The sequence below is a fragment of the Priapulus caudatus genome, unplaced genomic scaffold, assembly GCF_000485595.1.
Source record: "Priapulus caudatus unplaced genomic scaffold, Priapulus_caudatus-5.0.1 Scaffold385, whole genome shotgun sequence".
NCBI classification, from domain to species: domain Eukaryota; kingdom Metazoa; phylum Priapulida; class Priapulimorpha; order Priapulimorphida; family Priapulidae; genus Priapulus; species Priapulus caudatus.
In genome coordinates, this window is record NW_014577446.1 from 202,881 (window position 1) to 215,243 (window position 12,363).

The 12,363-nt window shown below is 49.5% G+C and overlaps 1 protein-coding gene across 1 annotated transcript in view; it reads left to right on the plus strand.

Annotated features, from left to right (window-relative positions):
- The window catches only part of LOC106809796, a 91,943-nt gene extending 90,317 nt beyond the window's left edge, over positions 1 to 1,626 (plus strand). The window contains exons 5-6 of the mRNA XM_014813000.1: positions 271 to 414; positions 1,552 to 1,626. Coding sequence (XP_014668486.1) covers positions 271 to 414; positions 1,552 to 1,626 — 219 coding nt within the window. The remainder of the gene's footprint in view (positions 1 to 270; positions 415 to 1,551) is intronic.
- The last annotated feature ends 10,737 nt before the right edge of the window (positions 1,627 to 12,363 follow it).

Consider the following 12,363-nt stretch of genomic DNA (forward strand, 5'->3'; position numbering starts at 1 on the left):
CTACAGTACTGTTTACAGTAGCACACAAACACACTAACAGCGGCAAGTGTGCGCGCCCGTCGGTTCACTGCCGAGTTGTTGATTCCTATGTGCACACCCCCAGAAGCATCTCTCTCTCTCTCATTATTCCCCACCATGGAGGTGTTGAATCGTATACACATGCTCCATCACAGCAGCGTACTAACTAGCGATAGCCGCACGACCGCGTGTTAAATGTCTTGGAAATTCACTAGCGACGTGGTAAGTCATGATGTTTTTCTTTCCCGGCAGGTGTCCGGATGGAGGAAAATCCGCAACATGGTGCAGTGGTCGCCCTTCATCCAGTATTACAAGAAGCAGAAGTATCCGTGGGTGCAGCTTGCTGGACATCAAGGTAAAGTGGCCGCCCGGAGTTGCGACCCTTCGTGCTACCCTGTGCAAGCTGTCCTTCTGTCTATCAGAGCTAGCTGTCTGTCTGTTTGTCTGTCTGTCTGTCTGTCTATCTGTCTGTCTGTCTCTCTCTCTCTCTCGCTTTTTCTCTCTCTCTCTCTCTCTCGCTCTCTTCTCTCTCGCTCTCTTCTCTCTCTCTCTCACTCACTTACCTAGTCTTTCTCTCTCTCTTTCTGTGTGTGTATGTGTGTGTCGCTCTCTTATTCGGCAAACCTCCAACGAATCCGCTACTCTTCTTCATTCTTTCTATTCGCCTACATACACGCCCATATATATAATCCGTCGCACTTCGATCGCATTATTACTGATAAAGAACGATAATTGTGATTTCCTCACCTACTCTTTGACAGCTAGTACAACCCTCTCAAGAACGAATAATTTCGAACACGGCACTCCATAATCTTATTGACAATTTACACCCGTATTTTGTCTGGAGTAGGCATTCCCCGGTTTATTTATTTCAACCGTGACCAACTAGCTAGGATCCCATTATCAGAAACATCACAAACAACCGTGTTTATCATGAGTCTGAAGTTTCACAGTGTATACACGAGAATGGTCAAACATCACAACGAAAATTAGATGGGGCGTTGAAGTTGCGTGTCGTCGAGTGCGCGGTGTAAAAAACTAGTCAAACGTGTCTATTGTGTGCTTACGCGAAGATATGATCGATTTTCGAAGGTCGGCCGTTTGCCAACAACATCCAATATCGCTGAGTGCGTGTGTAATTTTAATCCGCATCTTCCGCGACCTGCTGTATTAGCATATACAGAGTATAGGCGGTACTAATACGACGTAAGACGTTATAATGTGTGCTGACGATGTTTCATCTGGGACCTGGCATGCATGCGCCTTCTGCTAGGATTGTCTCCCCCCTACACACACGCACATACACAGGTACGCACACACACACGCACGCACGCACGCGCACACACACACGCACGCGCACACACACACGAAAGAGAAGATGTGCCACTTGTTTGTGCCCGTCATCATGTAACCGATGAAAGGAAGCCACCACGCAGCTGACAAATGGACTGTCACATAATCCGTCAGAGAGCGCTACCAACACTGAGCAGGGGTCCGCTGTCACGCGCAGCGACAAAATGGGATATCTCACAGAGGCGCTACATGTGCAAACCACCAGGTGCTGCTAAAGCCCAGGTCCCGGCTGATAAGATGCGGCGGCCCGGCTAGACGGGCGGCTACAGGTGGGCAACCACCGAAGGTGCTGCTAAACCACGTCCGGCATGACAGATGCAGGCAGCCCGGTAGAGGGCGCTAGCAGTGCGCAACCACACAGGTGCTGCTAAACCACGTCCCCGGCTGACAGATGCGGCAGCCCGGCAGAGGGCGCTACAGTGCAACGACCAGGTGCTGCTAAACGACGTCCCGGCTGACAGATGCGCAGCCCGTAGAGGGGCGCTAACAGTGCAACGCTGACTCATGGTGCTGCTAAACGCACGTCCGACTAGACAGATGCGGCAAAGCCCGGTAGAGGCGGCTACAGTGCAACCACCAAGGTGCGGATGGCCTAACCAACTGTCGCTGACTGACAGATGCGGCAGCACCGTAAGAGGGCGCTACAAGTGGGCAAGCCAGCCAGGTGCTGCTAACGAGTCCTGACTGACAGATGCGGCAGGCCCGGTAGAGGGCGCTACAGTGGCAAAGGCCACCAAGGTGCTGGGCTAACGACGTTTCGCGGGCGACTGAGCAAGATGCGGGCGCCCGGTAGAGGGCGCTATCAGTTGCAACCACAAGGTGCTGCTAAACGCACGTCCGCGGCTGACAGATGGCGGCAGCCGGTAGAGGGCGCTACATGTGCAAGCCACGCAGGTGCTGCTAAACCCACGTCCCGGCAATGACAGATGCGGCAGCCCGTAGAGGGCGGCTACAGTGCAACCAACCCGCAGGTGCTGCTTAAAGCCAACGTCCCCAGATGGCATTAGCCCGTCCAGAGGGCGCCGCCCCGCTGCAGGCTCACCTTGATGCCTCAGATGGCGAAAGTCCGAGGAAGGCTGTGGAGCTGATGCTCTTCAACGCCACAGGACCATGTAGCGTGGCTTCGTCAGCTCCGTCGCTTGCGCGTGCTCGCTCCTCCGTCGCATCGTCAGGCAATCCACACTGTATCCATCTTCTGGCGCGTACATGTCCTGGCGGGGAGAGATGCGTGCGGTCAATCAATCAGAAATACCCGATGATAATAATATTAAAGCTTCGTTGCTAACTCAGCAGCTCACTGGCATCGAGTGGTTCGGCGAAATCGACTGTGCGAACCACACGCCAGGGTAGAAATGCAGTGGATTCTGCGTCCCAGCAGTGATGATGGCAGACTTCGATTCACGGCACGAATCTCAATAAATAACCGCACGTGGTTTGCACACTTGTTAGTAAAATGACTAGGATCATTCGTTCAAGCGAATATGCTACTGATCGAAGATTCTCAGATCGGTTTAGTTTAATGCAGACTAATTTGTATTGGCACCAGATATCCACCAATTATATCATCTTGGAAAGGTTCCTGCAATGAGACATATCAAGCAAGGTTGTGGTTTAACCTTTTTCCTGCATGATCGCATTATTGGCACACATGCACACGCCACTACAGTTTATATTGGATAAATAAAAAATTGATAACAAACTAAGTGTGATGTTTGAATTTGTCACAAATCTTATTAATCACGGTTAAGCATTCTATTTACCTGTACAGTAAGCAGTGTAGGCTTAGACATGATCAAACATCAGCCTTGAAAAATTATGGTGCAAAATCACAAGATACCCGACCCCTCAAAAAAAAAATTGCAGGGCAAGCCGATGCTAATCATCACGAATGTAAACAACCCCACTCAATGTTTTCATTTCTCCATTAGTAAAATAACTAATGAAGCCGTTAGGAAGTGCCTAGCGCAAAATCCAGATTTTTCAAGATTCGTTAGTTAATTTAGATTAAAATGTGCTGCACATTACTTGTTATGACTCATAAATCAATGCGTGATTGTAATATTTAAATAAACGAAACTAAGTTACTATCGAGTCTTATTACGCAAATAGAAAGGCAACTCCATGAGAAAAAGTAATATACAATACTCTTTTCTATTAAGCGGGAAATAATTATGTTACAATACACTACAAACGCACAAATGATATACAGCTCGCACAATTTTTTAAATCAGAACTCACTCAACTGCATACGCAATATCCAAACTTCTGAACCCGCTTCTAAAATTAATGATGAAAGACAATGTTCAAGTCGAATTTTCCGCTTGCCAATCAGGGAACAATAACGAAAGCAAATAAAACATAAAACCAACAATAGATATCCGCGCCTACCTTAAGCTTGACACCTACGGTATAAAGAGGATTAAGTGTCTCTAATCGAAACACAATGTCCAATATGCCACGATTTTTTGTCATCGACCAAGAGCTCGAAATAGGTACGCTCTGCTTTCTGACGTTATGTTAATGATGACCACTAGTAACAACGTTCGACCAGACCCGCACTGTTAGTGGACGATACAAACCTATTTAACGACTTTTAACACAAATTAAGTGTAAGCGCCCCCCCGTCAAACATAGGACTTTGCGGCGTGCACACATTTTTATATGTAGACTAATATTGTTTAGTTTCTCAGGGGTTTGACATGTAGCTATGACTCTACTATATTTTCATATGATGCCATTATATTTCTGTCTGTACACGAACGCAAATGCACAAATAAGCATATTGATCCTTGCAATGTTTTTGATAGTTTTTACATCAAGTAAATATCAATATCAATACTTACGTGACTTTGATTAATTTGTACGGACACCGGATCAAACACGTTTAGTCAAGGCAGATCAACAAGGTACTACACGGTCTACTGACTGAGCCCCTCCTGTTTCGTACAGCAGAACGACATGGGCGCAATTTATTACGCTCAAGAAACGAATGAAAATAACAAACTAAGCCTTCCAAGAAAAGAAGTAAAGGTTTTACATCGCATCAGTAACACACGTCACACCACGTAGACGTGCACACTTTGACTCGCGTCATTAATCACCCCGTCCAACACTCCGGACGGGTCCCTCCGACCATCCGCGCACGCGTACGGCCGACCAGCAAATGTACAAGTGCGTCGGCAAACTGCGAACACAAGCGCGAGAAAAAGTGCCCAACAAATGACAAAACTTGAAAAAAAAACCGCGCTCTTAACGGCGCGACCTGTGGCGATCATAACGCGCGTTTCTCAACGGCGCGCGCCTAGACACGACGCTCTGCCACGGCTTATGGCTTGTCTAAGCGGCGACAACCTCGCGTATCCCGCGGCGCTCTTACCACGCTCAATAGGGGGTTCTTTCCACGCGTCCTTCTACGTGTATCGCGACTGCACGGCGACCTCACAGGCGGTTTCTTACCGACGTTCTCACGGCGAACTATATAAGCTGGTCAGATTTCGGAAAATTTTAACTGTATAGTTGTGCGTTTGCTGAGGTAGAAACACGATGCCGAAGAAGCAAGCAGCCGCAGAGGCCGAGCGCCGTGGTCGTGCCGCACGACAGATTCGGCCATGAAACAAATCGCAGATGCGGATGAGACAGATCATGATCCTTCGGCCGTTGAAAATGTTTACCATTTTCGCAGCGTCTTCGCCACGCCGTGTTACTGCGGCGTGTACTGAGCGTTTTATGAGATGTTAACTGACCGCTTGTCTCACGACCTATGCAGTGACCCACCGGCGTTCTCACCGCGTTTGCCAGGTCAGAGTGCGCCGAACTTGGCGTTTGTTTTGAACCATGCTCGAAAAACAAACGCCTGTGACTGCGGCGGATGCAAATTGGCGACCAATGCGGCGACCACACGCCACGATGTCCTGGCGTTTCCACACACACCTTTAAATAACCACGCTTATGGCGATCCTGGCGGGCGCTCTGGCCCATTTTCCGTCGGCCGGTAGTCAGGCGCAGTAAGGACGCCAACCCACCCGGCGTACGGGGTATTTCGCGCGCATAGTAAAACTGCGTTACTCCATAGTACACAAAACTCGACAGCTCACATAAACAACCGAGGATAAATTTGCAAAGCTTCACAAACAACGGTAGATTACGCCGGCATCCAAGCTACAGCGCCTGGCGCCCCCCGCCTGCTGCCTCCCTTCACACTTCACCTTCCTCAGCTTGGGCTTCTCTCATCGACTTTGGCGAGCTACTCCTCAGTAGGTCGTAACCCGATCTTTACAGTCCATCACGCTGGGAAGTTGTGAAGCCAGCTAGCAGGTGCCTGCCATCTTACAGTATTCTGGTAATCATCCGGATGCGTCAAGGCGGCACATGTAATTCAGCGACGTTTACCATCAGCACACCATGAGTGCATTATAACCCACAGATACTGTAACCTCACGGATGCTGTATAACCAAGGATACGGTTCCAGCGGATATGTAGAACGAAATGATAGTGTAACGCCAACGGATATGCATGTAAAACCATGGATACTGTAAACGCGCATAGATACTGTAACGCAACGGATGCTGTAAACGCATAGGATTCTGTAAAAACCCACGGATGCTGTAAACGACGGGGCAAGTATACGGTTTACCAACTAGATATCTGTAAACGCAAAGGATAGTGTAACCGCATCAGATACTGTAATGCCCATGGATGCCCGTAAACCATAGATACTGTAACCCACCAGATACTGTAACCCAGCGATGCTGTAAACTAATGATACTGTAATACGCAAGGATACTGTAGGCCCATGGATTCTGTAACCACAAGAAAGTGTAACGCCATTGATTACTGTACCCACAGATGCCTCGTTAAGGATACTCTCAGTGATGAGGGGAGAGGGGGCCAAAGTACAAACCAGAAGGCCTCCTCTCGACCTTCCGGCCCTCCTCACCACCGCCATTGGTTTGTGTCAGGAAATGCATGGTCATAACAGGAACTGAAAATCATCTGCAAAAGACTTCAGGCGACTTTTCAAGGACATTTTATCAGAAATTAAGGACATTTTATCGGAACACATTATCGGAATTCATACACAGAACAAGATATACGCTGGATTAATTTAATAACGCCCATTCTTAAATCACTGTCACCGTCTAAAACTTACGCTGGGATTCACATTAATAAACCCTCTAAAACACTGTAACTTTCTACAACATACCTTGATTTACTGACTGATTTTACTGACTTACTGTAATTTGGTGATCATTAATTAAGTGTCCTATCGTTGGTCTAATAGCTTTTTAAAGGCTCATTTAACGCAATTTTTATGAGTTTGCAGATTATTGATGGTAGGCCCTACTAAAATTTCTGTTATTACAAGCAAGGATTCTTTCTAAAATTCCAAGTACATTTTCATGAAAATTCAAAGGACTTTTCAACACCAAAATCAACATTTACTAATTTCAGAGTACTTTTAAAGGACTCCCCTCAAATTCAAGGACTTTTCAAGTGCTGTGCAAACCAGGAATCTCTCAAATTTGTGGAAGGTGGGGGCGGGGGGAGTGTAGGGACAGGAGGAAGGTGTGGCGGCGGAGGTGTAGGGAAGGAGAAAGGTGGGGCAGGGGGAGGTGTAGGGAAGGAGGAAGGTGTGGTCAGGGGAGGTGTAGGGAAAGGAGGAAGGTGGGCGGTGGAGGTGTGGGGAAGGAGAAGGTGGGCGGGAGGTGTAGGAAGGAGGAAGGTGGGCGAGGGAGTGTAGGAAGGAGGAAGGTTGGGGCAGGGGCGGTGTAGGAAGGAGAAGGTGGGGCGGGGAGGAGGTGTATGGGAAAGGAGGAAGGTGGGGCGTGGAGGTGTAGGGAAGGAGGAAGGTGGCAGAGGGGAGGTGTAGGGATAGGAGGAAGGTGGGGCGGGGGAGCGTGTAGGGAAAAGAGGAAAGTGGGGCGGTGGATGGTGTATGGAAGGGAGCGAAGGTGTGGCGGGGGAGGTGTAGGGAAGGAGGAAGGTGTGGCGGGTGAGGTGTAGGGAAAGAGGAAGGTGGGCAGGGGGGAGGTGTAGGGAAGGAGGAAGGTGGGGCGGGTGGAGGTGTAGGGAAGGAGGAAGGTGGGGCACGGGAGGTGTAGGGAAAGGAGAAAGGTGGGGGCGGGGAGGTGTAGGGAAGGAGGAAGGTGGGGCGGGGAGGTGTAGAGAGCGAAGGGTTGGGACGGGATGGAGGTGTAGGGGAAGGAGGAAGGTGGGGCGGGGAGGTGTAGAGGAAAGGAGGAATGGTGGGGGGCGGGGGAGGTGTAGGGAAGGAGGAAGGTGGGGCGGGGGAGGGTGTAGGGAAGGGAGGATAAGGGTGGGGCGGTTTGTGAGGTGTAGGGAAGAAAGGAAGTGGGGCAGGGGAGGTGTTAGGGAAGGAGAAGGTGGGAGGCGGGTGAGGTGTAGGGAAGGAGGAAGTGGGGCATGGGGGAGTGTAGATAAGGAGAAAAGGTGGGGCGGGGAGGTGTAGGGAAGGAGAAGGTGGGGCGGGGGAGGTGTAGGGATAGTAGGAAGGTGGGCAGGGGGAGGTGTAGGGAAGGAGGAAGGTGGGGCGGGGGAGGTGTAGGAAAGGAGGAAAGGTGGGTGGGCGCGTGTAGGGAAGGAGGAAGGGTGGGGCGGGGAGGAGGTTGTAGGGAAAGAGGATGGGTGGGGAGGTGTAGGGAAGGAGGATAGGTTGGGTGGGGGCGGTGAAGGAAGGAGGAAAGGTGGGGGCAGGGAGGTGTTATGGGAAGGAGGAAGGTGGGGCCTACTTCCCCTCCCCACATACTGAGAAGTATGCCTTGACGGCAACGCACCCCGGTTGGCGGGCGGGGGAGGTGTGAAGGAAGGAGGGGGGGGGGTTAACACTCCGCCCCGCCCAACCTTCCTGCCTTGCCTAAACACCTCACGCCGGCCCACTCCTCCTTCCGCTACACCTCACGCTCCGAGTCCACCTTCATCCTTGCCCTACACGGCTCCCCCGCGCCCATGCTTCCTCCTTTCCTACACGGCTGCCCCCGCCCCCACCTTCCTCCTTCCCAACACCTCCCCTGCCCCCACTCGGCTTTCTCCTTTCACTAGCACGGCATCCGCCTGCCCACGCATTCCTCCTTCCTACACATCCCCTGCCAGCACCTTCCTGCCATTCCCCCACACCTCGGCCGCCCTACCCCCACCTCCTCAGCTTCCCTACACCTCCCCCCGCGGCCACCGTTCCTGCCTTCCCTACACGGACCCCCTGCCCCACCCTTTCCTCCTTTCGCTACTACCTCCCCTGCGCCCACCTTCCTCCTTGCCTAAGCAACCTCCCCTGCCACAGCCTTCCTCCTTCCCCCAACCTCCCGCCCTTACGCCCACCTTTCCTGCCTTCGCCTACACCTCCCCCACACTTCCTCCTTTTCCCTTAGTTGCCACTACCTCCCCCCGCCCCACCTTCCTCCTTCCCGTACACTTCCCGCAGCTGCGTCATGAAGGATACTCTCGCCTCCTACGTTCGACGGGTCCCAAGGTAGTGTGGCACGTAAGGGTCGGAGGATGTCGTGCATGGAAGCCTTCTCCAGGCAGCGAGCTTCCTTCGGGCAGAACTTCTATCAGTATGGTGCCCGTGGTCGGCCAGCCTTGAAAACAACGCTGCGGCAGACAAGTCCGCAACAAGTGAGTACGCACAGCGGGTCGTACGCGCTTGAACGCATCTACTGGCACCTTGCTACCACGCGTACTTACACACACGCACATGCACGGAGCGCACAGCAACGCAACGCCACGGCACGGCAGACGCGCACGCCACACACACCATATATCTAATCTATAATTTTGATTTCGTATTAAATGTATGTATGTATGTATGTATCGTACCCTATGGGCGGCCGAAACCGCCCAAGGCGCTCTCGATGCATATTTTCAGAGGGCAGTTTCCTAATAACCCGGGGAGTGTTCGGCTAGACGAGAAAAGTCCGTCAAAACCGTGCAAAGCTCTACCGAAAAAATTTTTTTTTTCTCCGGAAAAAGGTCCGTCATTCGGTGGGGAAACTTCAAGAGCAATATCAAGCACATGCCAACTGTGTACAGTGGGCTGGCCACCACAGTAAAAAATCGATGACTATTTCTTTCCCTGTGAGCGTCATCAGCTGCTGGTATTTGTGAAACCGAAAACCAAAATACTAAAACAGAGGCAGCAACCAAGGACCAGTTCAGACGTACTTACTCCACTGAAGTTTTGAGAAGTTCATTGTTTTCAGCATGCTACGATCTAGAATGCATTGACCATTTCCGAAAGCTATGCATTTCCACTCGCTGGCCTGTCCTCTATCTATAACTATAATATGGATTATTTCTTTTATCATAGGTACGATCTCACAATGGATAGCCTGTACGTGGGGAGCTCAAGAGTTGGAGACGCCAGGAATCTCTACATATTTGCCAGCCAGAAAGAATAACACGAAACGCATTGTTTTATCAAGAGGCTTGAAATTAAAAGTTGGCAACCGCATTTCGTACATTTGCTGTTATAATAACTTTTTGTCATTTACACCATATTACTATTATAGTCCCAGGGGTTCTAAGTTTCGGTGTGAGCTTGTCATATAAATGTCATAGCGTAAACAGTTTCTTCTTCGCGGGCATGCTTATTATCTCCTATTAAGACCCTGATTTGTAAATATTGATATTTGTGTGCAATGTTATTGTTCGATTTTTAACCCAATGTCCTAATTGTGTCCCATTAATTAGTAAGTAATGAAATAGTAGCACGATTTTACCCCAGCGCAGCGGTACCGCGCAGCTAGTATATATATATATATATATATAATACGCAGCGCATGAAGCGCGTTATTGTGTGAACAGGAAGCGTCTCTCTTCAATTGTACACGGGTTCGTGAAACATGAAATATTCACTCTCCTTAAATACACAATGCTGACCATTATCGTTCGTGGATTCATGGTGTTTGTCCACAAGGCAGCTTGGGGCGCGTTTCAAATAATAAATGATGATTAAATAATATAGCAACTTGTCCACGTACTAGAGCCTACCAGTAGCCACTAACCAGTAATAGTCTTAATGTTTTGATTTGACACATAATAACTCACATCTTCAATACCGTCGATTACACCGCTGCAACATAATAGCGCCACGGGCCAATTGTGGTCAAATGCACAAATATACAGTAGGTTAGAGGACTAAAGGCCCGCTTATGTCGGCCTTACGACCTAGTCGCCGACAAGATTTTGAATATCGTACGTCAAAAACCGGCCAGATGCGCCGATAAAACATCGCGGACCAAACTCGACATGAGTGGTCTTACATCGAAAATACGGTCGGCCGACTGGCCATCGGCAGAGAAATAACATAGTTTATTTCTAAATGCGGCTGTCGGCGACAATCGTGAGTGGCATTGTCAATCACCGCAGCGTGTCGAGTCACAAATGAATTATCAAAAGTCACAGTCATTAAATAAAATGTGCATGCCTACACGCCACTCGTCAAGCAGTTTACAAAAGAGGGATTATTGGCAGCAGACGGCCTTTCTCAAAATATATATTAAGTTTTACCGTAATAACAATGAAAAAAAATTTCTAGCACATGATTATAACGAGTTCAATGAAAATTGAGGAAGAATTTTTACGAAGTTACATGATGTTCTGGTAAGGCGGCCATTTTGTTGTTTACGTACGTGACTCGTTTTTATGTAGAGACTAGGTCGGCCGGGCGTCAAAACTTGCTCCTGCTTCTTGTGCTAATAGAACCTCTTGTGCTAGTACACCAATACTGGGGTCCGGATCCGTCTACGTTCATGCAGGAACGCTTCAGCGATCTGACTCGAGCGATGGTCAAGCGTCAGTCACTCCAAGGTCGAGCATGAGTGCGTGCTACGGCCTGCTACTCAAGACGTATTCAAAGTTAGTCCGCCGAGTGATAGACAAAATCGTAGGCCGACATAAGCGGGGCGCTTCTGAGAATACCAAGAACCTATAATAACAGGGTTTAGGTTTGAGCGACTGTGACATAGCTAAGCTCTAACTAGCTGGGCCTGTTGTATTTTGTGCATGCTCCGATGGCGTGCGCAGCTATGTGTTGAGCGGTGTATTGCAGCGGTATTGAAGTGAAGTTATTAGGCCACCCATCAAACATTAAGACTATTACTGGTACTGGTACTGTAGGTCTATACTGACAAGTTGTATTATTATACGCATCAATTTTATTATGAATACTGGCCAAAGTGGCCTTGTGTGGTTGTCCACTGAACATGCACTGATGGAACACGTCAGTGGTGAGAACTATTCAACTGCTATTCACCTTTCAACTGTACACACGCGTTCGCCGAACATGTGATTGTCTATTAAACACGCGCTGATGGAGTGTGTGTAGAGAACTTTCACACTTCTACGTTAAACACATTGATGGGGGCATATTATTAGCGTTAATGTCATCCTTCTGCCGTACATGCGCTGTTATTGGTGTGAAATATCACCCTGTTATTGTAAACGCGTTTGATGGGACCCGCTATTGTGATGAATAGGGGTCACCCTTTTCTGTAACGTATAAAAGAAGATATCATTGCTGAGAACATCGCCCTCATACTGTAAACACAATGACGGCACATTGCTACTGGTACAAACCGTCACCCTTCTACCGTAAAAACGTTCACAGAACATGTGATAGCTGCGAACTGTCATCTTTTCACAGTACAAGTTCCGACGCTGTTCCAGCGAACAACACGATGAATCACTGCTGTAGACGCGCCGCTAGCGCTGATGATGGGGTCTTCGAGGCAGACGTACGTACGTACGTGCGCGCGTGCGTGCGTGCGTGCGTGCGTGCGTGCGTGCTACGTGTGCGACATCACACGCATGTATGCGCTTCACGCAGAGCAAACGGTGGAACGTTGTTAACGCGAGTTATCAGTAGCTCTGTGAGAGAGACACGACGCAACCAAACCTAGCGTCGGGGGGCGTGTGTGTGTGTGCGCGCGCGTGTTGCGTGTGTGTGTGTGTGTGTTGTGTGTGTGTGCGCGTGT